The sequence below is a fragment of the Canis lupus genome, chromosome 2 (assembly GCF_048164855.1).
Source record: "Canis lupus baileyi chromosome 2, mCanLup2.hap1, whole genome shotgun sequence".
In the NCBI taxonomy this organism is placed as follows: domain Eukaryota; kingdom Metazoa; phylum Chordata; class Mammalia; order Carnivora; family Canidae; genus Canis; species Canis lupus.
The window spans coordinates 54,534,131-54,557,288 of NC_132839.1; the positions used below are offsets into that span (position 1 = coordinate 54,534,131).

Consider the following 23,158-nt stretch of genomic DNA (forward strand, 5'->3'; position numbering starts at 1 on the left):
GCTCCTGCAGGGAGCCTGCCTCTCCCTCTGTCTCATGAATAAATGAATAAAATCTTAAAAAAGAAAAGAAGGAAGAGAAAGAAAGAGAAAGAAAGAAAGAAAAAGAAAGAAAGAAAGAAAGAAAGAAAGAAAGAAAGAAAGAAGAAAGAAAGAAAGAAAGAAAACTTACCTACTTAAAAAAAAAAAAGCTACCTTGGATGTTTGTCCTTGAAGAGCAAAGCCCAAGGAGACCACTGGGCAGAATGGGTTTAAAGCACCAATGCTGGGCAGCCCCGGTGGCGCAGTGGTTTAGCGCTGCCTGCAGCCTGGGGTGTGATCCTGGAGACCCAGGATCAAGTCCCATGTCAGGCTTCCTTTATGGGGCCTACTTCTCTCTCTGCCTCTCTCTCTCTCTTTGTGTATGTCTCTATGAATAAATAAAGTCTTTAAAAAAAATAAAATAAAATAAAAAAATAAAGCACCAATGCTGGGACGCCAGGTGGCTCAGCGGTTGAGCACCTGCCTTCGGCTCAGGGCGTGATCCCTGTCCCAGGATCGAATCCCACATCGGGCTCCCTGCATGGAGCCTGCTTCTCCCTCTGCCTGTGTCTCTGCCTCTCTCTGTCTCTGTGTCTCTCATAAGTAAATAAAATCTTGAAAGCAAGCAAGCAAGCACCAATGCTGGTAGCAAGTCAGAGGTTAGAAAGGGCTCCCTCCCACCATTTGAAATGCCAGAGCAGTGCAGTGGATCAAAACAACAGCACCAGCTGGGTGCCCTTGGGCAAGTTGATTGACCTCTCTGAACTTCCTTTTGACTTACTCCATGGGATTGCTGCGAGCATTCATGAGACAGTGTATGGGAAGTACTGGGCATACAGTAGGTGCTTAAATAAGTGGTGCTGCAGAAACATGGCGTAGAGCAGCAGGGTTTCATGTGGCCAATGGGACCAATGAGAAACACTGCAGAGGATGCATAGTAGGGCTGACTCAGGAGGGCAGCAGAGGCTTGACCCAAAGAAGAGCTCAAGGCCAGGCCTGCACCATCCCCCCCGCCTTCCCCACCAGCTTTACCGCTCAGGTCTGGTGACCCTTCTGAGAAGCCACAGGAGCCTGGGGTTTCCGAGTGCAGGAAGGAAGAGAGGCAGCTGAGAATCCTCTGGAAGCAATGACTAAGAGTCCTTCCTTGAGAAAGGTCATCTGCTTCCATGTAGAAGCGACTGGCTCTTGCCAGGAGGCAGCATCCGGGCCTAACCGTGCCCCTGTCTTGCAGACCCCATGATGGAGCTGACGGGCACGGACCCCTCTGAGCTTGACAGCCAGCAGGAGATAGAGGACTTCGAGAACGCCTACGCCTACGCCGGTGTGGACAGCAGCGCTGAGGCCAGCGTCCTCACCGAACAGGCCATGAAAGAGATGGCCTACTACAACGTGCTATAGCACAAGCAGGGCCGCCCAGAAGGGGCGGGGGGTGGGGGGCAGGGGGCGTGGGGGGGGACCCACGTGCTGCGGGCTGCACCTCCTGCAGCTGAGAAGCTACTGCCTACAGTCCTGAGGCCTCCCCCCCACACACACACACTGAGTCATTTGCACCACTAGGGACCTTTTGACCAAATGGAGACTGTACTACTGGCCTCAGCTGCGAGCCAGGCACAGGCCCCAGGCATGGGGGGAGGAAGGAGGATGCAGGAGGCCCAGCTCTGGGTCTCCTCGGCCTTCTGCTGTGGGAGGATGGGAGAAATGCTGATGGGGCCAGCTGGGGACAGCTCACAAAGGGCACAGGTCCTCAGGTCTCTCCAGGCCCAGCCGAGCTGGAGCAGCCGGTGTGGGTAGGGCCTCCCGATAGCTCCTCAGGGGTCCTGACACTGGAGGAAGAACTTGAGCCTTGCGTTGTTTCCCCTGTAGACCAACTCCTGCCTCTAGGGATGTTTGAGCTCCTTTGCTGGTCAGCACTGCCCCCCACCTCCACCCCCCACCAGCCCCTGGGTTAGGGAAACCCAGAGGCCCCTTCCCCACCCTGTCCATGAACAGCCAGGCAGGGCCCTCTGCCTTCTACCTCCTGGTGTCCCCACGCTCTCCTCAAGCCAGGCATGCATGCAGCCCCGGCCCTGGCCTCAGGAAAGCGGGATGCGGCCCAGCCCCCAGCTAATGCCCTCTCCAGCCCACCCCCCAAGGCTCCCATCTAACAGCAGCTTGAAAGTGGGTGTCCCTAAAGTGGGTTTCAACAGATGTCACCCAGTTCTTGGTTATACTGGTCACTGTATGAGGGTCCCCCAGTGTGAACAGAGCTGGGACATGCCTTTCACTGGGCACACGCTAAGACAGGCGGAGGCCCTTGGACGAGGGGCAGGGCACAGAGATGGGATCACGGGACCTGGAAGGGCTGTCCTCAGAGGAGGCCAAGGACCACCGGGGTGGCGGCGGCTGGAGTATCGTATCATTAACAAGTATCCATCTTGAGGAAGTGGACAGCCAAGAGTCAACAGGTTCCCAAGAAGAGCAACATAGTTAAAAAGAAAATGAAGACCATAGAGAAAAAAAATTTTTTTGAGCAAAAGGGGTATTTTGAAGGTAATTTATTTTTTTTTCCTTTCCAATTGTGTCGCCTTTTCTTTTCTGATGGAGATCATTTTCTTTTTCCAAATGGAAGCTCCCTCGCATGCTGTGCGTGCTCCGTGCCTCCCCAACCTCGAGCAAGCAGCCAGCCAGGCAGGACTCGGGCAGAGCGGGGGCTGCTCTGGCCTCGCAGGTGCCCGCAGGGAGCCTCGGGCCGGGCAAGAGGCAGGAGACAGAGCTGGGCAGGCCCTCGGCCTCTGCCCAGCCCCTCTGGCCAGTGACTCACCTGGCACCACCCACCGCAGCGGCCGATTCCGCTGGGGCCGGCAGCTCGCTCCCTTGCTTGCCCGATTGCATCACCTCTGTCCCCATGACAGCTCCTGCCCCGGGGAACCGAAAGACAGGCCCAGGGTGTGAAATCATAGCACATTCAGGAACACTAGGGCACCCAGACTCCTACCCACTTACCTCCTGAGGCCTCAGTGGGGAGGGGCAGGCAGGGCTGTCCCCAAAGGCACGAAGGAGGTGAAGCCGCCAACTTCAGCCTGGATACCAGGAAAGGAGGGGTCGCAGCCCGGGCGGGGTGCAGGGACCAGTCTGAAATGCAGCTACCCCCAAAGCTGTATCCTTAGTGAAGGACCAAGCCAGGCTTCAGGGTGGCTGTGATCAGGACAGAGGGGAGGACAAGGTGGCCTCGGGATCGGGCAGCCAGGTGCCCCCTTCCGTCTCTGCTAAAGCTCATGCTAAGAGGCAGCAGACAAGATGGCTGGGGTCTCACAGGAGCCTTTCCCCTCCAGAACCCCGAGACCCCCTGACCACAGCCCCCCAGGTGCCCGCCATGATGACCCTCAGGTGGCAGTGACCCCCGTCACTGTAGAAGACATTTTCTCCTGCTGAGCAGAAGCATCACCCCCTGCAAACTACCTCTTCCCACAATGTCTTTCTCCCCTGGTACCAAAAAGAACCCTGTACCTCCTCCCCATCCTCCTCCTCTTTCCTGCCAGTGCAGTGGCCTTGGTCTTGGAAACCTAAGGGAGAAGGTCTGGCCCCCAGGGTGGGGCTCCCCCTTCCTCCCCCAGCCCTGCCATCAGCACCGGCCTTCTGCGAGATTCGATACTTGAACGCCCCCCTGCCCTGTGCCTTGGACCCGGGCAAAGCTAAGAGAAGGAAGCAGCACAACTCACAGTTTGAGCTGGGGGGTGGTCTCGGCAAGGCTCCTGTCCTCACCCCTCCCCGACCTTTCAAGAGAGGCGTGCAGCCTCTTGGGTGACTTAGAAACTCCTGGACGAATTCCATTCTAACTTATTTTGACGTGTATACAAACCAACTGTTTAGAAATTCCACTTGTGCAAAGCCCTACTGTGTTTTTATGTTCCCGTTTAAAAGAGAAGTTTACTTAGCAATAATTATAAATAAATGAATATTCTTTAGTGAGGTGACTGTGAGTGCTTCTTCCCATCATTCCTGAGGCCTTGGTCTTTGCCCTCCTCCCACGAGGAACCCCTAACAGGGCTTCCCAACCCCATGCCGCGGGCCATAGCTCCCCAAGGCGGGGAAGAGACCCAGATCATCCTTGGCATCAGAATGGCCACCTGCAGGGCCAGGCGCCTACACGAAGCAGCTCCAAGCCCAAGAGGGAAGGGCTCTGGCCAAGGCCCCAGAATTCCCACCACTTGCAGAGAAAAGCCGTGTCCCCTCCTGACCCACCAACAGAGCACCAGGAAAGAAGCCAGCTCACGATGCCAGACTGCACTTCAGAGGCTGCCAGCCCTTTCTACCAGTGGGCAAGAGGGGGCCGGAAACCTCGAGCTTAGGCCCAGAAACTGGGCCTAAGCTGGGCCAGCTCACCAGCTTTTTTCCCACAGCCCTGGGGGCTCGGTGTGATTACTGAAGACAAGCAAGCGAGTAGTCCCTGGAACAGGTGGAGGCCACCAGTGTGAGTGGCGACTGGAGCCCATCACAAAGCTATCAAGGTCCAGTGTCAGAAGCCACGAGAGTCCCCCGAAACTGGGGAATTGGCTTTGGGTTGCCAAGTATTTATTTTATCAAGTGAAGCTGGTACAAGTCTTCCCCTGGACATATAAACACCAAAAGTAGGATATGATCCCTGCATAAAAAATAGCCCTTTAATCTGGATTTATTTCGCTTTACAGCAACTTTATAATCTTACTCTTTTGGTTTTGCCCAAGAATGGTGAAAATGAACCCAAGTCTGGGATGCAGTGATCTAGACCCCATGGGGCCCCCAGTCCCAGCGCCAAGCCCCAGGCAGCCATGGAGAGGACGGAGAGGCAGCTGCTGGGTGGGACTCATTTTGAAAACCGAGAAAAGGGCAAATAAAGATCTGGCGAGGTTTAGAAGGTTAGAACCGAGGGACACCTGGGTGGCTCAGTGGTTGAGTCTGCCTTTGGCTCCGGTCATGATCTCGGGGTCCAGGATTGAGTCCCACATCAGGCTCCCTGCAGGGAGCCTGCTTCTCCCTCTGCCGGTGTCTGCCTCTCTGTGTCTCTCATGAATGAATAAATAAAATCTTTTTTTAAAAAGAACATTAGAACCAACAAAGCAAAAAAACAATCTATGAGGAAGCGGTAACAATCAGAAAATGGAGAGGAGGATGTAGGAACCGGATCATGCTAGAAAATTTCAGGGAGCCCACAGGCCTGCACCCTGAGACTCCCCGGGGCTCAGTCAGACAGCACCACAGCATTCAGGATGCTCACACCCATCGTGGCCCCTGACTGAATGGAGAACCGTGCGCGACACAGCCCTGCGGCATCACGGGCTGTCCCAGGTGGAACCCGAACCCGCCAGCCCTCCGAGGACCTCTTTCTCAGGGCCTTGGCTGGGTGCCTCCCTCCCTCAGCAACAAACACAACAGACAGTTTTGTGAAGAGCTTTTTAGTAGCTAAATATGGCACCATGTGTTCCAAGGGCAATATAAATTACAGTATGCAAAACACACTGAGTGGCTGAGGTAAAACACACTGTTCCCGCCTCACATCACCATGAGGGGAAACACACAGATACTTTTAAAAACATCTTGCTTATAAAAAAAAGTTCCCTACAAAGGCCTGAGAGGGGGCTCACTCGAGGCCCACTGCTAGCTCAGCCCCACCCGCCACCCGCGGCCCGCCCCCACTACTGGCCCAGAGCCTTGTCCAGGTTGTTCTTGATGGTGTCCAGGAAGTCGGAGGTGTTCAGGAAGTGCTCATTCAGCTTCACGCTGCCGAGAGAACACCGTTCGCATGAGGAGCGGCTCCAGCCGGGCCCTCCCAGGGCAGAGCCTGAGCCTGGGCACCTGAGTGGCCGCCCTCCCAGGTCAGAGGCTGCTGAGAGCCCACCACCAAAGGGCCACAGTGAGTTCAGCAGGGGATGGCCAGGCTCGGGGTGCTAGCCTCGGGGATAGGGACCTGTCCAAGCTCGGGCCCTTGGTGGCTAAGCTCACCCTAGAGGGGGCCTCTAAGAGGATCCTCTGGCTTCTTCCCATCCAACCCTGAGGTCCCTAAAGGTCAGTCCCACCCTCTGCCACAGGCCACGCACTTGCTGAGGCCATGGATACAGCCTGCCAGGTCCTTGGTCATGGCTCCACTCTCCACAGTCTGGACACACACTTTTTCCAGGGTCTGCGCAAACCTGCGGCGGGGGGGGGGGGGGTGGGGGACACAGAGTGAGGCCCCAGCTTACAGCACCAGGACCCAGGATCTGCCCTGGATCAGCTCAGGCCCCCTCCCTCTCCACTCACCTGATGAGGTCCTGGTTCCCATCCAGCTTCCCCCGGTGCTCCAGGCCGCGTGTCCAGGCAAAGATGCTGGCAATGGGGTTCGTGCTGGTAGGCCGGCCCTGGGGGTGGGGGCCACAGGGGCATCAGGAACCAAACCAGCCGACAAGGGGGCACCTGGATGCAGCTGGCCACCCCTAGGCTGACAAACCAGACTCCATCCTCCCAGCCTTCAGCATCACTGGGTTCTGGGCCCCTGGGGTAGATGGGCGTGCGACCACAGTCCCTACACTCACCTTCTGGTGCTCCCGATAATGGCGGGTTACCGTTCCATGAGCAGCCTCAGCCTCGATGGTCTTCCCATCGGGGCAGACCAGCACAGATGTCATCAGGCCAAGGGAGCCAAAGCCTGAAGAGGGGGAAGACCTTCCTTTCAGTGGAGTGTGAGTACCACTCCTCCAACCATGGGTTGAGCCCACCTGCCCTCCTGCTTGTGAGGAGGAGCCTCTCAGCTCTGAGCTGCCTCTCTGCTCATGACCCCCGACTGTGCCTGGGAGGACAGTCACTGTTTTGGGCTTGACTACCCTTGTCGTGGGTCTGCAGAGCCTGGTACAGGGCACGGGGCTATTCACAGATGGCTACACATCAGCCTGTGAACATACATCTGTGTCCCCACCGCCAGGGCCCCAGACCCCAAGCATTCCACCCACCCAGTCTGGCTCATAACCAAACAGCTCATTCAAGCAGAAAGCCCACCACCAGCTACTGCACAACGATCACTTTATCTGCTGCTCTTTTAGGCGACTTTTTGGCGATTTATGATTTATTCCCAAATTTTCCCAAATCCAGATGTCAACTTTTTCTATTGTCAAGGTCTCTTGGGCTTCAAAAGCACCCCACAGCACCAAAAATAAGAACTGTTAAGTCCCCAGAATTAGAAAAAGTGAAAAACTTGTAAAAAAAAATTAGTTGTCCAAGGGGCATCTGGGTGGCTCAGTGAAGCATCTGCCTCTGGCATAGGTCATGATCTCAGGGTCCTGGGATTGTGTCCTGAGTCAGGTTCCCAGACCAGCAGGGAGTCTGCATCTCCCTCTCCATCTACTCATCCCCCCTCTCCCTACCCCACTTATATTCTCTCTCTCAAATAAATAAATAAAATCTTAAGAAGAAAAGAAAATTAGTTTTCTAAAATGCCTGCAGCTGGGGCATGGGAAAGGGGTCCCTTCTCTATGTTTACTAGACTCTCATACCCACCAATTCCTTATATACTTTAAGGTAATTATCATGTCTTTCTCTTGTCTGCTATGGCTTTTCATCCTTCCATCCTAGACAGGAATTGTTCTAGTAAGAGGATCTACTTACTGAAATAAAGCCAAAGATTTTTGTTTTTATTTTTGCTTTTTTAAAGATTTTACTTATTTATTTATTTATTTATTTATTTATTTATTTATTTATGAGAGAGAGACAGAGAGAGAGAGAGAGAAGCAGAGACACAGGCAGAGGGAGAAGCAGGCTCCCTGCACGGAGCCTGACATGGGACTCGATCCCAGGACTCCAGGATCAGGCCCTGAGCCGAAGGCAGACATTCAACCGCTGAGCCACCCAGGAGTCCCGAACCAAAGGTTTTTATAAAACATTAGGACACTGTATCTTTTCCTCACAACTTTCACTTGGAAAAAGTAGAGTTCACTTTCCTTCTCAGGAGCTAGTTCTTATAGCTACTTCTCTAATGGCCTCATCCATGCTTTCTGCTGTAATCCAATTTGTCTCATAGGATGCTCTAGGGCTTGGGGCTTTGCCACCTTCCCCACTATTATCCTACAACCAACAGATCTACTGGGCAAAATGAATTCTCTGTAATTCAAAAAGCACTTGGTTGTGCTCAATCCCATTTTTCTGCTAGAGCCAAATCTAGCCCAAACCTGGAGCCAGGGTGACTTGGCTCCTTCGTGGACAGCAGCAACCTCAAAGCTGACACACCTCACCCTTTAGGACCTGAATTCCTATGTTCTCCTTTCTCTGGAAAAGTAGCCTTAGTAATACACCAGTCCAAACCAAATTTGCGATCCTTCCTCCCTTCTATTCCAGGGAGCTCCTGCCCCCTGCTGTCCACGGGGAACCGGAACCTCTCAATGAGCTAGTGAGCCCCAGTCCTACTGCCTCACTAAAGAGGTTTTCTCTGAAAAGGGTCTGAAAATCGCCCAGCCAGAGAAAATCAACAATCGACCCCCTGGGGAACAGCACTCCCAGCATACCCTGGGCCAGGATGTCCGACTGCACATCCCCATCGTAGTTCTTGCAGGCCCACACAAAGCCACCTGAAGACTTGAGGACCTGAGCCACCATGTCGTCAATGAGCCGGTGCTCATACCAGATCTTATTCTTGTCAAAGTCGGTCTTGTAGTGCCTGGAAGCAAAAGGGCCTGATGTGGGGAGAGGGCAGGAAGCTAACAAGTTGGGGATCTCTCCCTGAGCTCAGAGCTGAGCTGAATTCACTGGGACAGCAGCCACCCTGTAGGATGGGGATTGAGGGGGTTGCTTAGTGTATTCCATAGAAAGGGTGTGGGATCCTTAGAGAGCAATAAAGGGAGAGGCTGTTACTTCTCAAAGATCTCTTGGAAGATGTCCTTGAAGCGCCCGTCATAGGCTTTCAGAATGGTGTTCTTCGTGCTCATGTACAGGGGCCACTTCTTTTGGATGGCATACTGGAAACAGCTGTGCGCAAAACCCGAGATGGACTGTAGGGAGAGAGAGAGGCCCCTGGCATGGTACCCAGTCTGGGCACTGCCCACCCTTCCTGGTCCCCAGGGTCAGGACCGGGGCCCCAGGAATGGCATCCTCTCCCTCCAGATGTACGACCTGCTCTGACAGCCTGGGTGAACCCACCACCCTGGAGGGAGCATCCGCTGTGTCTGCTGGCCTAGTATCCCCCTCTCAACTTCTGGGAGGAAGCAGCCCCTGAATTTTGCCCCTCCTCTCCCCTGATTCCCCCAGCCCACCAACCCATCTCTATAGAGTTGACCGTGTGTCCCGGTGGAGCCTATCTGGGACCTCCATGATTGGCTCAGAGATGGTCTCATGACCCAGGCCTGGCACTTTTTGCTGGAACCATGAACAAAAAGGGCACTTTCCTGATAGGGAAACCAAGCTGGCCGGGGATAAGCCCAGAGCTACTGATGGCCACTTCCTCAGAACCCAAGAATGAAGCCAACCACAGAAGAAATGAAAACCAAGAGCTGGAGAAAGGGAAAAAAGAATGCTTATCCGGTTTGTTTAAGCCAAGCATCCTGACAACTAACTCAGTCCCAAAGGCATGTTGGGAGAATGAGCACAGGAAGTTGGAGAGCAGGGGCGTCTGGCTGAGCAGGGGTCTTAGAGCCCCACTCCATACCGGGCACACCATGGGTCCCCCTGAACGCATCTCGGAGGCATTGGCTCACAGGCCTCAGACCTTTCCAGGCCCTGGGCGCGGGAGGAGTCAGAGTCAGCAGTTCCAGGTGGCCTGAAGGGAGGCAGGGCCCAGCGAGGAGGGACTCGGGAGCCACAGCCTTACCTCGTCGGTGTTGTACATGCCCATCCCCACGCCGCCGCCGGGGAAGTTGTACACCTCCCACTCCTTAGCACCGCTGCCATCCTTTGGGGAGAAAATGATCTTGAACGTGCCAGCTCGGTCCACCACGAAGTCTGTGGCCTTGTACTACAGAGATGAGAGTGCAGCTCAGGCCAGGGGTCCAGTGAGGGTCCCAGGCCAGTGAGAGCCAACTCCCGCCGTGGCCCACCTGGTCACCATGGGCGTGTCTGCCAATGGTGATGGGCTTGGTCCAGCCGGGGACGAGGCGTGGGATGTTTTTGCAGATGATGGGTTCCCGGAAGACGGTCCCCCCAAGGATGTTCCGGATGGTTCCATTGGGACTCTTCCACATCTTTTTCAACTTGAACTCTACGAGGACAGAGATGGAGCGGCCCCGCTGCAGCCCCCACCTTCCAACCAAAATGTGAACCCTAAGCAAGAATGCAGCCTGATGGGAGCCTGCAAATCATCCTGGGGAATGCCTAGAATATGAAGGAGTGGGCCATGGGATTAGATTCCTTGGCTGCAAGGTCCACCACCTCCAACTGTGAGTTTTATGCAAATGGCTTAACCTGAGCTATAAAATGAAATTATTGATAAGATACCTAGCCTTTGGGTTGCTGTGAGGATTAAATGAACTCGTATGTAAAGTGGCTAGCACAGCACCTGGCAAAGAAGTGCTCTATCAGCTGCCATTATTCCCACATCACGCTCGGTCTGACGGGACTCTGGCAGCATGCTGCCACTCTGCAGACCTTCTTCTGTTCTTGCCACGGTACTGCCACGAACCTCGGGGTCCAGCCCACATTGCTAAGACTGTGACTCTCTATTTCCTTGTCCACAAAATAAGAATATATAAATCCCAGGGCTCAGGAGAAATAAGAACTGCAAAAAGAGCCTCACACTAAAATGATTCCAATACCACCCGAAAGACGGGAGGAGCTCTGGAGCATTTGGAAATGTGCCTTGAATGCCTCCTTCTAGCTTCCTCACACTGTAGCAAGTAGCAAGAGAGAAAGAGCTCTGCAAACCCCTAAACCACCCTTTCTCAAATTTTCCAAACCTGGCCCCTTTATCCACACGCTGGTGCCATTATTTCCTGGAACCGTGAAAAGTGGTCCCCAGAACCAGGGACCAGCAGCCAGTCCAAGCCTGGTGAGGGCGGCTGAGACCTTTCCACAGCCACAGGGGCAAGGGGCAGAGCTGCAATGCCAAGATGATGGCGAGACATGAGCAATGCTCCCCAGAGCCCCCTGAGGCTCTCGAGCCTGATAAACAGCACTCTGCTGGACAGAGGTGGCACCAAGGCTCTCGTAAACCTGCCTGCTGAACAATCCAGGAGGCCAGAGGGGCAGGCTGCCAAAGCAGCTCTCCTTACTGTGCCGGCATCAGCATGAGCATCCTCCTCACTGTCACCAAAGACACCTACACTGGCCAGAGCCACATAGCACAGCAGAAAGCCCACGGGCCTGGGAACACCACCCCACCCAGCCTCATCTGCAAGAACCTCAAGGGCTCCCCTGCCTCCCAGGCAATCACAGGGAGACTGGGTTCGTGGCTCAGCCCCCACGGCCCTGGCCCACCCACCTCCGCCCCCTCACACCTTCCACTCGGGCTTCATCGGGGGTGATGGTGGCACATTTGACAGCCACACTGTACTTCTGGGTGGCCAACGCGGAGTCTATGGTGACCTGGTCGTTGGTCTGGTCACGGTTTGGAAGTCCCAGGTCGAAATACTTGAGCTGGACGTCCACGTGGGGTAGGATGAGCTAGAGACAGATGACCAGGACAAGGTATCAGCCCAGATGTCTGTGACCGAGGGGCATGCATGGGCGAAAGCAGAGGACACCCACTTGGGGCAAGGATGACAGAAGGCCAGTGGAGCAAGGGGACAGCATGGCAGAGGGATGAGATCAGCCATTCCTCAGTGGGGCCAGGTGAGAGCTGTCAGGATGCCAGGGTTCTCGGGAGAGACCAGGCCGCAGCCTCTGGAAGGGCTCTGCTCCCAGCATGGACAGCAGTGGCCCAACTCAGCTGAACCCCAACTCCAAGTATCTCTGTATTTCTCTGTACAGTGGGTTCCCTGTTCCTCCCCAATGGGAAGTAGCAATTCTCAACCTTCTTGTGAATACACACACAATATGGGCTCTCCCAGGCAGATCCACACCACAGCAACTTTGGAGAAGCCAAGTAGCCATGCTGGAAGCCAACACCATGATAGCTCAGACACATACATCCCTGTCCGATGAGCACTGCAGCCATAATCTGGGTAGCAGCCCCGAACCCCAAGGATAGGTTAACTCTATGCATGCTGCCCGGCACACCAGCCCCTGTCTCCTTCCAGAAAGCACATCAGAACATGGGGTATCAAAAGGCCACGATGCAGGGTAGGCCTTGAATGCACACACACTCTGTAAAACATGTGGGCTCTGGCACCAGCACAGGACACACTGCTGAGGACGGACCCCTGCCCGATATTGTGAAAACCATGCATGGTCTGGACATGACAGCAAGGTGGATGGAAGGACAGCAACAGGGCTGCTGCCGCCCACCAGGGCAGCTGGTGACCCTGGGACCTGACTTGGGGCACAGGGAGCTGTGCAGAGAGCTGCCCACTCTGGGAGGAACTACCTTCTCCTTGATGAACTGCCAGATGATCCTGGTCATCTCATCGCCGTCCATCTCCACCACCGGCTTTGCCACCTTAATCCTCTTGTCGGCATCTAGGACCGGGCACACGCAGTGCGTCACACCTCTGGGGAGGGCCGCGGTGGCGGGGGGCGGGGGATTGGCTCGCCCCACCAGCCAGACCTGCCCTTCACCCAGGAGGGAGCATTGTCAAGGGGCCCAGTTACCCACGTGCCCTCCCTCTCCCCCTCAGCAGGAGCAGCTCCTGGGCCACCTGGGGGACCTGGACCACCCCACTGAGGACGGGCAGCTAGGACCAGCCAGAGAGATGCCAGCCTGGACAATCAGATCCTCTCCCTTGGAATCTGAAGGCAGAGGAGACCAACTCAGAGACAAAGAGCCAGCTGGGGCCACCCTGTCCAACAGCAAGTCAGGAAGCGGACGCCTACAAGCTGCTGCCACTCCGTCCCCAGGGCAGCCAGCAGCCCCTGTGGCCCAATCCCTGCAGCTCTATGAGCTATCCCACATCCTTTCTGTAACCTCCTCTCAAAGTCACCCAGTTACTAACCTTGTAACAGGAGCCGGACTAAAGCTAAGTGAGGACAGAAACTGTATTGGCACCTCCTGTGTGCCTGATGGCATACACACGCCCTTTACGTGATTCCTTTTAGGTCTCAAACTGCTCCCAAAACGGTATATGGTTATCTCCCCCTTTAAATGTGATACAACTGAGACTCTCAGAGTTTCCCAGCTTACTGCCAAAGGTTACACCGCCTGAAGACAACACATCTTCCACCTTTCTCAATGGGAAGCATAGGCTTAGGACATCGGAATGGAACTCAGAACCCTGGATCCGAGCTGGCTCAAGGTGGCCTGTCGCACAGAGAAGCACTAAAGGTCCGGGGAGATGGTGGAGGACAAGAGGAACCAGGGGAGGCTCTCCAAGGAAAGTCTGACTCATGAGAAAAACCAACAGTCTGGGAAGTGAGGTCCAAAGAAAACACAAGAAAATGGCTCATCCAGTTAAATCAGTGCAGGCTACTTGGAGTAGACAGAGGTACCTGAGCACCAGCAGCCAGGAAGAAGCAGTGACTAAGTAGGGCGACCAGATCTGTGTCAAACCTACCACTGGGCTTCCATCACCAGAAGGCTCACTCACTGCTGAAACCCAGGCAAGAGGACAGCTGAGAGTGGGGCTCTGTCCCCAGTGGAGTCTCCTCAGCCCTCACTTAGGGCCCATTAACTTTTATGTCACACACAATCCTTACGAATATAGTTCCGGGTCTTCCACCTCACCAGAGATTAGAGCAAGTCCAAAGAGGGGACCAGGATGTACACTTAAATGGTCAGAAGAAGTGACCACTGCCGGGTAGACAGCAAGGGACAGAAGTCTATGAAAAGCAGGCCCTCAAACTAAAAAAAGCATTGCCACCTACGCACATTTAAAACAGAAGTGACCAAAACCCAACAACTCCAAACATATAACTGTCCCACAATACACACCACAACCATGACTCATGCTGGCATCCCCAACCCACAGAGAAAAAGGTGAATTATGTGCAGCAAAATGACTCACTTTCCAAAGATGTGCACAGATTTTTTAATCTAAAAATAATCTCCCAAAGATATGCAAACAGATTTTTTTTTTAATCGAAAAAGATTTTTAGAGATTATTTAGGAAGAAAAATGAGACCCAGGGAGTGTGGCTTATGTCAGAAGTCAGGATAGATCCCAGGTTTCTAGCTCAAGCATAGCCTCTGGATACCCTCATGGGTCACATGTAGAGAAGCAGAAAGCAAACACACACTCCAAACATTCCATTCCCTAGAGAACAAGGTGGATGCAGCTGGCACTGCTCTACCACCCTTTCCAGGACGCGAAGGGGCCTTTGGACCCAAGCTACAAAATTTCTTCACCTTTCCTGGCTGAAAGCTTGAGAGGGCCTCGGGACCTCAGAAAGTCTACTGGGCTGTTGCAGAGCTAGCTCAGCTTTTAAGAGCGCTTCTCCTGAATTAAAGTCATGAGAGCTAATCAAGGTGTTATTTTAATTGTACTGAATCTGCCATAATCATAATCCCTAAGGAGAAGTCATCTGGGGCTAATCCTAAAGGTTTCAGCCTCACTTGGGTCTGCTCAATTTTTGGACTTCCGACACCAGACACCTGTATGGGGAACTCAATGTCAAGATCACAGCAGGCAGCCCTCGCTGCTGTGCCTGCAGGTGTCAAACCCTCAGAGAACACAGGCCCACTTATTTACAACCAGGTGCTAAGCACCTCTTCCTGAAACACTGAGAAAAACATAACAGTGCCTGGCCTCAAGGAGTGTGAGTAAGGGTAAATCTATGATGGAGAGAGACCAAGCAGCTGCTCTGTCATCAGAGTCAGGAGTACAGCCACCCTGAAGGAGCACTTCCCAGAGCTGGGGCAACCACGGGAGCTAAAGCAGCATAGACTTGGGGCACTGGCTCACTCAGTCAGTATAGCATGCAACTCCAGATCTCAAGGTCATGAGTTCAAGCCCCACACTGGGCACGGAGCAGACTTAATAAAATAAAAATTATAAACAACTACAAAAATAAAGAAACTAAATATTATTAATTGGTGACTAAGATTTTAAAAGGTAATTTCAACAACAATAACAACAAATAGCCAGTTAATAAATGGGCCAAGGACTTAAATGGATATTTCTTCAAAAATGACATGTAAATGGCCAATAAGCATATGAAAATCACCCCACAGCACTAATCACTAGGGAAATGCAAATCAAAACCACAATGAAATACCACCTCACACCTATTAGGATGGCTACTATCAAAAACAAAACAAAAAACCCAAAACAGAAAACAACAGGTGTTGGTGAGGATGTGGTGAAACTGGAACCCTTGTATACAGCTGGTAAGAACGTACAATGTTGCAGCCACTATGGAAAACAGTATGATGGTTCCTCAAAAAATTAAAGATAGAGGGCAGTCCAGGTGGCTCAGCGGTTTAGCGCCTGCCTTCAGCCCAGGGCATGATCCTGGAAGACCCCACGTCAGGCTCCCTGCATGGAGCCTGCTTTTCCCTCTGCCTGTGTCTCTGCCTCTCTCTGTGTGTCTCTCGAGTAAATAAATAAAATCTTTAAAAAAAAAAAAATTAAAGATAGAATTGCCATATTGTCCAGGGCACCTGGATGGCTCAGTCAGTTAAGCATTCAACTCTTGATTTTGGCTCAGGTCATGATCTCAGTGTTGAGATGGGGTTGGGGCTCGGGCTCTGCTCTGGGGGGACAGCCTACTTGGGATTCTCTCTCTCTCTTTCCCTCTGCCCTTCCCCTATAAAAAAAAGGTGGGGGGGAGGGAGAATTGCCACCTTGCCAGCAATCCCACTTCTAGATATGTATCCAAAATAATTAAAAGCAGGGTCTCAAAGACATATGTGTACACTCATGTCCATAGCAGAATTATTCACACACTGGGACACCTGGGTGGCTCAGCGATTGAGCGTCTGCCTTCGGCTCAGGTCACGATCCTGGAGTTTCAGGATCAAGTCCCACATCAGGTCCCTGTGGGGAGCCTGTTTCTTCCTCTGCCTATGTCTCTGCCTCTCTCTGTGTCTCTCGTGAATAAATAAATGAAATTTTTAAAAAAAAGGAATTATTCACATAGCCAAGAGGTGGGAGCAACTCAAATATCACCAAGGAACGAATGGATGAATGAAATGTGGTATGAGCCTTCGAGAGGACACTGGAAACTAATGCAGGAAGGTTAAGAAAAACGTCCCTACAAAAGATTAAATGATGTTCATAATTCCAAGTTTCTCTAAGACTGGGCTCCCCAGCACTCAAATGTGAATGTACTTGCTTGGAAACTAAAAAAGGAAGTGCTGCCGCCGTCAGTGACAGCAATGGATCCAGACCTACCTCCATATCTCTTGCTGCTCAAGTTCTTTTGTTTCAAATCCCATAAAGCCAGTTTCCCCTTGGATGGCCAGTGGAGTTATGATGTGGTATACTTACATAGACAGCATTTCCACATTTCCCAAACACTCTCAAACCATTTCTGGGAGGTAACTCTTTTTTTCCCCCCCTTTTTAAGACTTTATTCATTTATTCACGAGAGACACACAGAAAGCGGCAGAATTATAGGCAGAGGGAGAAGCAGGTTCCCTGCGGGGAGCCCAATGCAAGACTCATCCCATCCCAGGACCCCGGGATCACGACCTGAGCCAAAGGCAGATGCTCAACCAGATACCCAGGTACCTCTAGAAGGTTACTCTTATAATAAATTAGAAGCAGTAATAACTATGCAAGGAATTAATAACCATATACTGCCTAAGCTTCTCACAATCCCTGTACCTTACCCAGAAGGTCAATTAAATTTTAAACTCTTTTTTTTTTAAATGGGTATCTCAAGAATGGAATATTCAGTCCTAAAAATTAAGAGAATGCTGACATAAGCTGCAACAGGGATAAACCTGCAGGACAGGGGATCCCTGGGTGGCTCAGCGGTTTAGCGCCTGCCTTTGGCCCAGGGCGCGATCCTGGAGTCCCGGGATCGAGTCCCACGTCGGGCTCCCAGGCATGGAACCTGCTTCTCCCTCCTCCTGTGTCTCTGCCTCTCTCTCTCTCTTTCTCTATCATAAATAAATAAATAAATCTTTAAAAAAAAAAAACAAACCTGCAGGACATTAGGAGTACTGAAATAAGCTAGTCACAAAAAGAAAAATACTGCCTGCTTCTACTTACAAGAGGTACCTAGAGGAGTCAAATTCATAGAAACAGAAAGTAGAACGGTTGGTTGGTCGTTGCCAGGAGCTGTGGGGGAGGAGGGTGTGGGGAACTGTTGTTTAATGGGCACAGAGTTTCAGTTTTGCAAGACGATAAATCTCTGGGGATTGGTCTCTCTGGGGATTGGTCGTTCGACAACGTGAAAGTATTAATGCTACTGAACTTCATACTTAAAAATGGCTAACATGGAAATTTTTGTTACGCAGTTTTGCCACGATGCAAAATAAGAAAAATTTTTAGTTTTTATTAGTTTTTTTTTTAAGATTTATTTATTTATTTATTTATTTATTTATTTATTTATTTATTTATAGAGACACAGAGAGAGAGAGAGAGGCAGAGACACAGGCAGAGGGAGAAGCAGGCTCCATGCAACAAGCTTGATGTGGGACTTGATCCCGGGTCTCCAGGATCACACCCCGGGCTGCAGGCGGCGCTAAACCGCTGAGCCACTGGGGCTGCCCAATTTTTAGTCTTTAAAAATCTAAACCAGTGGGGAAAAACACACACAAAAAAAAAAAAAAAGAAAAAAGAAAAAAAGAAACACACACACACAACAACAACAACCCAGAGGAGATTTTACGTAAAAATACAGTCTCTTCTTTGAAGGGTGAGTTGCTTCTACCACACTGAGATGGTGTTCACTCATGGCAAGGATGGGCGGCACTAGAGACAGCTTCTTGATTCCAGGCCTATCCTGTACCCTCCAGAGGACATAAGCTCCAAGGCATCAGAGTAGGAGATGTTGTGTGTTCAGCCAATATGGTAGGGACGCCCCCATCGTCTGCCCCTCTCTGGGTGACAAGTGATGACAAGCAATCTGAAATCCAATGAAAAGGGCACGGACCTCCCTGAAAGCTTTGAAGGAACAGCCACCATATTAAATCTTCGGAAGACACGTTGCACACTGTCCTGGCCAGAGTGTGGGATGGAATCACACCAGTCACAGTAGGCCAACTCTCCTCACCATCTGGTCTGCTAGCACCCAACACCAAGGAAGGATTTTTTTTTTAATTTATTTTTTATTGGTGTTCAATTTACTAACATACAGAATAACCCCCAGTGCCCGTCACCCATTCACTCCCACCCCCCGCCCTTCTCCCCTTCTACCACCCCTAGTTCGTTTCCCAGAGTTAGGAGTCTTTACGTTCTGTCTCCCTTTCTGATATTTCCCACACATTTCTTCTCCCTTCCCTTATATTCCCTTTCACTATTATTTATATTACCCAAGGAAGGATTTTAAAACCTGTCCCCAGTTTCAGGATCCACCTGCTGCTCCAAACCCAAGGCTAAAGATCCCTCCCAAGAAAGCTACCACCCCCAAGACTAAGTACTTTACCACGTTCTCACTCAGGCTGCTCTCAGCTACCATAGCTGAGCAGCATGTGGGGGGAAGCCCCCAATTCCTGGGAGCTCAAGAAGGCAGGGCAGCAATTCTGGAAGAGGCTCTAGCATTTTCCTTGGTGTCAACCTCCACTCCTCCATTTCCTTACAGCCACATCTACACCATCAAAAAATCTTAATGGCTCTTCCTTCAAAACACATCCAGAGTCCAACCACTTCTCACCACCCCCAGCGCAACCAGCCAGGTGCAGGCCACCCTCTTTTGCCAGATTATGACTCTAAGCCTCCTACCAAAACTCTGAAGCCAAAGTGTACCTGTTAAATCTAAATCAGGCCAAGACACTCTTCTCAAACCCTCCAAAGGTCAAAGTCCTCAAAAAAGCATGCCCCCCACCTCCCAACCAGCCCGACCAGATCTGTTACTGCCCTCCTCCCTACCCCACCCCCACTCCCCACCCTACTCTGTGCCAGCCTCAGGCACTCCCTCCCCCTCTGCTTCCCTACAAGCAAAAGTGCACTTCTCCACCAGGCCTTGGCACCTGATAACCAAATGACCTGTTTCCTTATTCCATTAGCCCTTCATTCAAGGTCTTTTCTGGCGGCCCCATAAAAACTTCCACACACACCTTCCTGACCAATTTGTTCCCCTTAGTTCGTGTTCTCACACACCACACTAGTCAATTTCTACCTTGTTTTACTGACTGTCCCCACATTAGAATTTAGGCTGCACAGGAGCAGAAATCTTTGCCTCTTATTTCTGGCTCTGTCCCTAGCACCTTGCACAGAGGCTGGCACACAGTAGAGCACCATAGTTGTTGAAGTCACAAATGAATGCCAAGTCAGTCAGTTTGGTCTAGAGTAAGCAGCTACCCTGTCCTCACCTCCTATTGGGATGCAATGTGCCCCCTCCCCTCCTACCTTCTGGGAATGCCACACAGAGACCAGTGAGCTCTCCCCATCAGATTTCACCAGACCAACACAAATGTACATGGGTGGCATGTCTGCCAGGCAATGGGCAAACTGCCCTGGAAAAACTCACAACTTATACTGTGTTAATATGTGCAATCCACTGACATTTTAAACATGCATTTACCTTAATGTAAACTCCAGGGTAGGTCACAGAGCATGGCTTCCAGTAACCAGAGGGCAGTGTCCAGCACCTCACACCCGGAATGCAACCAGCACAAGAGGCTCCAACCTCACATGGAGGATTTGAGGGCCCCAGGCTTTCTCCAAACCTGCTGGACCTAAACATGACCACCCAAAACACCTCTGATGGGGCAGCAGTGGTCTTATCTGATGTGGCCAAAACAAGCGGAGAACACATAATCACCACCCCACGGGTAGGTCTGCAGAACGCTGATCAATCATTAAATAATCTGCCCTAGAATCTAAGAGTGCAGGCAAGTCACCAAGGTCTGAAAAGTGAAGAGGGAGGGTAAGAAAAATCAAGAAGTTCCTAGGTGAGGAACAGAGCTAAGGAGGGCCAGCCAAGATAATTCTCCCAGGGAGTGCCTGAGCAGAGCCCACCCTCACTTTCCCAAAGTCCAGTTTATCAGAACTACCACCAGCAGTCGCTGGAGGCCAGGGAATTGCAAAACTAGAGACGTGGGAATTACCAAGCAGCAAAGACACAGGAGTGTTTTAGCCAAAAAAAATATATTCTTTCTGGTCATCAAGGGGAATGCCAAATATTCTCTCCAGCAGTGTTGCCAGGTAACAAGCTAGCAGAGGCCACAGTTGTAATCTCTTGTCTAACTCAATCAAATACTATGTATTCACCCCATTAATAACCAACCCACCACTTGGGGATTTCTAGAAGGACCTACAACTAAAAACTTTCTTTTTCTTTATCATCGATGCAGGAGAGAAAAAGGGTGAACTGGACAGTGTAACTCTAACTATTTTGCTAAAGGTGGTGCCATATGGGAAACTGTTCTGGGGCCTGTGGGCACTTGGAATCTTGGAGTTGCAGGGTTGGCCACTTAAGAGACACATCCCAGAAGTACAAAAGCAGAAATGTCCCTTTCTCCTTGGCAGGGGAGTGGGGGTGGGGGCCCAAGCTCTGTGCTCCCCACCCCCCACTCTTCCCCAATTCTGGTCAGCTGCTCCCACACTCGTTAAAGATTACCTACCCTACCAGTAATGCCAGGCTGCCTGGGCCCCCCTCCCTCTTCCTCACTGCCCTGGCTCACTCCAAGGGGCCCCAGGCCAGGTCAGGAAAGAGGTTCCCGTGGCAACAGGCAAGAGGCAGGGCCAAGGGGGGTACACTGTCCTGGCCTTTTGTAGCTGGCAATGGAGAGCCACGGGGAAGGCGATGCCCACATGCCACAGGGGGCAGCAGGCATTGGTAATGGAGATTCAGGCTAAATCCTGCTTATTCTCACCTGACTACTGGCTTGTTTCCTAAGCAGGGTGCTGAGGGTACCACAGAAGCACTCAGGCACTATTCAGGAGAGAGGCACCGTGGTGTGGCTGCCCAGGGCCCAGTCTCCCAGGCGGGAGAGTGGGGCGGGCCGAAGAGCAGCGCAGGAGCCGGCTGGCGAGAAAAGGCAGCTCAAGCCAAGGAGAGGACCCGGGATGGAGACTTAAGTGACGGGCTGGGGGGGGGGGGGGGGGGTGTCCAAACAAAAGGGAAAATAAGAAGGACGCTCCTCCAGCTGTCGCGTAAAAGGCTCCTAAAATAGCCGACGAGGGCCTGACAGCGAGGAGGGATTACAGAGCGCCGGGCTGCAAAGGAAGGGGAAGTGGATGCCTCCTCCCCGCCTTTGTCTGAGCCGAGACCGCGCCGCGACCCTCCCTCTCACGGGAACACCGGCCCGGGGCTCCCGCCCCCTCTTCGCTGGCCGGCCCCCCTCCCAGGGCAGGCGGGAGGCCCTCCGGGCCCGGACACCCCCAGCACCCCCTACAGGAGTATCTGGGGGCGCGGAGCAGCCCAGAACCCCGCCCGCGCAGGGCCGCAGCGCCCGCCGCGCCAGGGCCACCAGTTGCCACTGTCCTTCAAGTCCCCACCCGTGCGCCTGGCGCGGCCGGAAGCCCCGGGGTCGGGGAGCGCGTCCCCGTCCCCCCGCTCTTTGCGCGCCAACCCCGCCGTCCCCGGCCCGGCGACGGTCCCGAGCCGCGCTCCCCGGTCCCCGCCCGGGAGGCCGCCACGTCGCGGCGCGCGCGCCCGGATCCTCCTCGTGGCACTCACAGTGGCGCCGCGGCTGCTCCTGCAAGCTGGGACCTGTGGGCGCCGCGGCGGCCCAGGCCGGGCCGGAGCCGGAGCCGGAGCCCGAGGCTCTGCACAGAGAACGTACGACCCGCAGGTAGCCAGCCATCCCGCCGCCGCAGGCCAGCTCCCGCGCGCCACAGGCAAGACGGCGCCGCCGCTGCTCCCGGCGGCCAGGCTGCGTGCGGCAGAGGCCAGCCGGGCGCCCGGGCGGGGGCGGGGCGGGGCGGGGCGGGGCTGCCGGGGGCCGCCCCCCGATTGGGCCTCGCCCGGAAGGAGGCGGGCCGGGACCCGGACTCCTCGAGCGGCGCCGCAGCAGCGGACCCGCCCCCGCGCCCGGGGCGCGCGCCTCCATTGGCGCGCACGGCCTGCGGCGGGAGGCCTCGCGACGCCCCCACTGCCCCGGACCGGCTGGCGCGGGCGGGAGCTGGGCGCTGGCGGCCGCGGTCGGCGGCCTGAACCCCTCTCTCCGGGATGCCCTATTGAAACCGAGGTGTCAAACCCCAAAGGGAGCAGACCCCCGCGCCCTCCGCGTTGGCTGGATTGAAACTCCTTCGCGTTGACCGAGCGCGGGTTCCGTGTTCTTGGACCGAGAGCACGTCGGCTCTCCTCAGGTTCGCGCTCAGATGCTCCTGTCCCCTCCACGAGTTGTGTAGACTGACCCGGGTCAGGAGCTGACATCTCTTCTCCTCTGCTTCTCGCCCGAAATTCAAGCCGCTACTCCTCGAAGTCATTCAGCCTGGCCAGAGTCTGTGTTCTCCCGTCCGCAATGGGGATTGTAATGGTAACAGGGCTGCCAGGAGAGGTGGGTGACATAACGTAAGTAAGAGGCTTGCGGCACACCCCGCGCTGGACGGTTGTAGTTGATGCTTATCACGATCCAGATGCGTCCTCAAGCGGCCTGCACCGAGTGAGCTCGGGATCCACCCTGGCAAACAGTTCACCATTGCCTGTTTCCATGTGCAACACAATACTGATTGGTTCTGTCATAAGCAGCCAAAGCCTCTTGAAATGAGACACCAGCTGGGGCTGGGTTTTATTTAGAAAAATCTGACCCTAACCCCCACTTTCCTGGTCACACCAACTCACTCCAAATACTAGCAACCTCTTTTTGCCCTGTGTTCCCAGCTCTCCCCTTGGTTGCCTCACAGTCAACATTGCCAGATGGGGCTGGGCCAGGAAACTGACCTTGAATTATTGACTTCAGTGCTTCCTTCTCCCTTCTTCCCTGTCCCAACCAGGCAGAGCTACTGCTTTGGTTTGGAGATCCAGTAGACTGGATCCAAGGGGAGGTTGCTTTTGGACCACCCCCCAACCCCCCACACACCCCCACAAAGTCTAAGGTCTCAGTCAAGGCCAGCATGATCCCACATGATACCTTTCACTCT

At 53.3% G+C, this 23,158-nt stretch overlaps 2 protein-coding genes across 6 annotated transcripts in view; one reads left to right on the forward strand and one right to left on the reverse strand.

Annotated features, from left to right (window-relative positions):
• ZNF710 (zinc finger protein 710) overlaps positions 1 to 3,966 on the forward strand; it is a 66,507-nt gene extending 62,541 nt beyond the window's left edge. For all 3 annotated transcript variants that reach the window (XM_072800073.1, XM_072800079.1, XM_072800066.1), the window contains exon 5: positions 1,250 to 3,966. In XM_072800073.1, coding sequence (XP_072656174.1) covers positions 1,250 to 1,416 — 167 coding nt within the window. In that variant the 3' untranslated portion in view covers positions 1,417 to 3,966. The remainder of the gene's footprint in view (positions 1 to 1,249) is intronic.
• Positions 3,967 to 5,413: 1,447 nt separating this feature from the next.
• On the reverse strand, positions 5,414 to 22,773 carry IDH2 (isocitrate dehydrogenase (NADP(+)) 2). Of its 3 annotated transcripts, none has more exons than XM_072800103.1 (11): positions 22,433 to 22,773; positions 12,452 to 12,543; positions 11,424 to 11,589; positions 10,029 to 10,189; positions 9,803 to 9,946; positions 8,851 to 8,987; positions 8,505 to 8,656; positions 6,546 to 6,658; positions 6,274 to 6,371; positions 6,072 to 6,164; positions 5,414 to 5,754 (listed from the first exon to the last, which is right to left on the reverse strand). In XM_072800103.1, the coding sequence occupies exons 1-11, from the start codon at positions 22,449 to 22,451 to the stop codon at positions 5,670 to 5,672; spliced, it is 1,260 nt and encodes a 419-aa protein (XP_072656204.1). In that variant the 5' UTR covers positions 22,452 to 22,773; the 3' UTR covers positions 5,414 to 5,669. The 3 variants fall into 3 exon arrangements, with proteins under 3 accessions (XP_072656204.1, XP_072656200.1, XP_072656206.1); XM_072800099.1 differs by lacking the exon at positions 22,433 to 22,773 and adding an exon at positions 21,753 to 21,982; XM_072800105.1 differs by lacking the exon at positions 22,433 to 22,773 and adding an exon at positions 20,947 to 21,118.
• Positions 22,774 to 23,158: the final 385 nt, after the last annotated feature.

Bases quoted from the DNA above. Each gene is read 5' to 3' on its own strand.
- IDH2 (XM_072800099.1), bottom strand. From the start codon at position 21,879: ATGGCTGGCTACCTGCGGGTCGTACGTTCTCTGTGCAGAGCCTCGGGC. The intron at 12,544-21,752 runs GTGAGTGCCACG...GCCCGGTCCTAG, and splicing joins GGAGCAGCCGCGGCGCCACT to ATGCCGACAAGAGGATTAAG. The intron at 6,659-8,504 runs GTATGCTGGGAG...CCCCCTCTTCAG, and splicing joins GTCGGACATCCTGGCCCAGG to GCTTTGGCTCCCTTGGCCTG.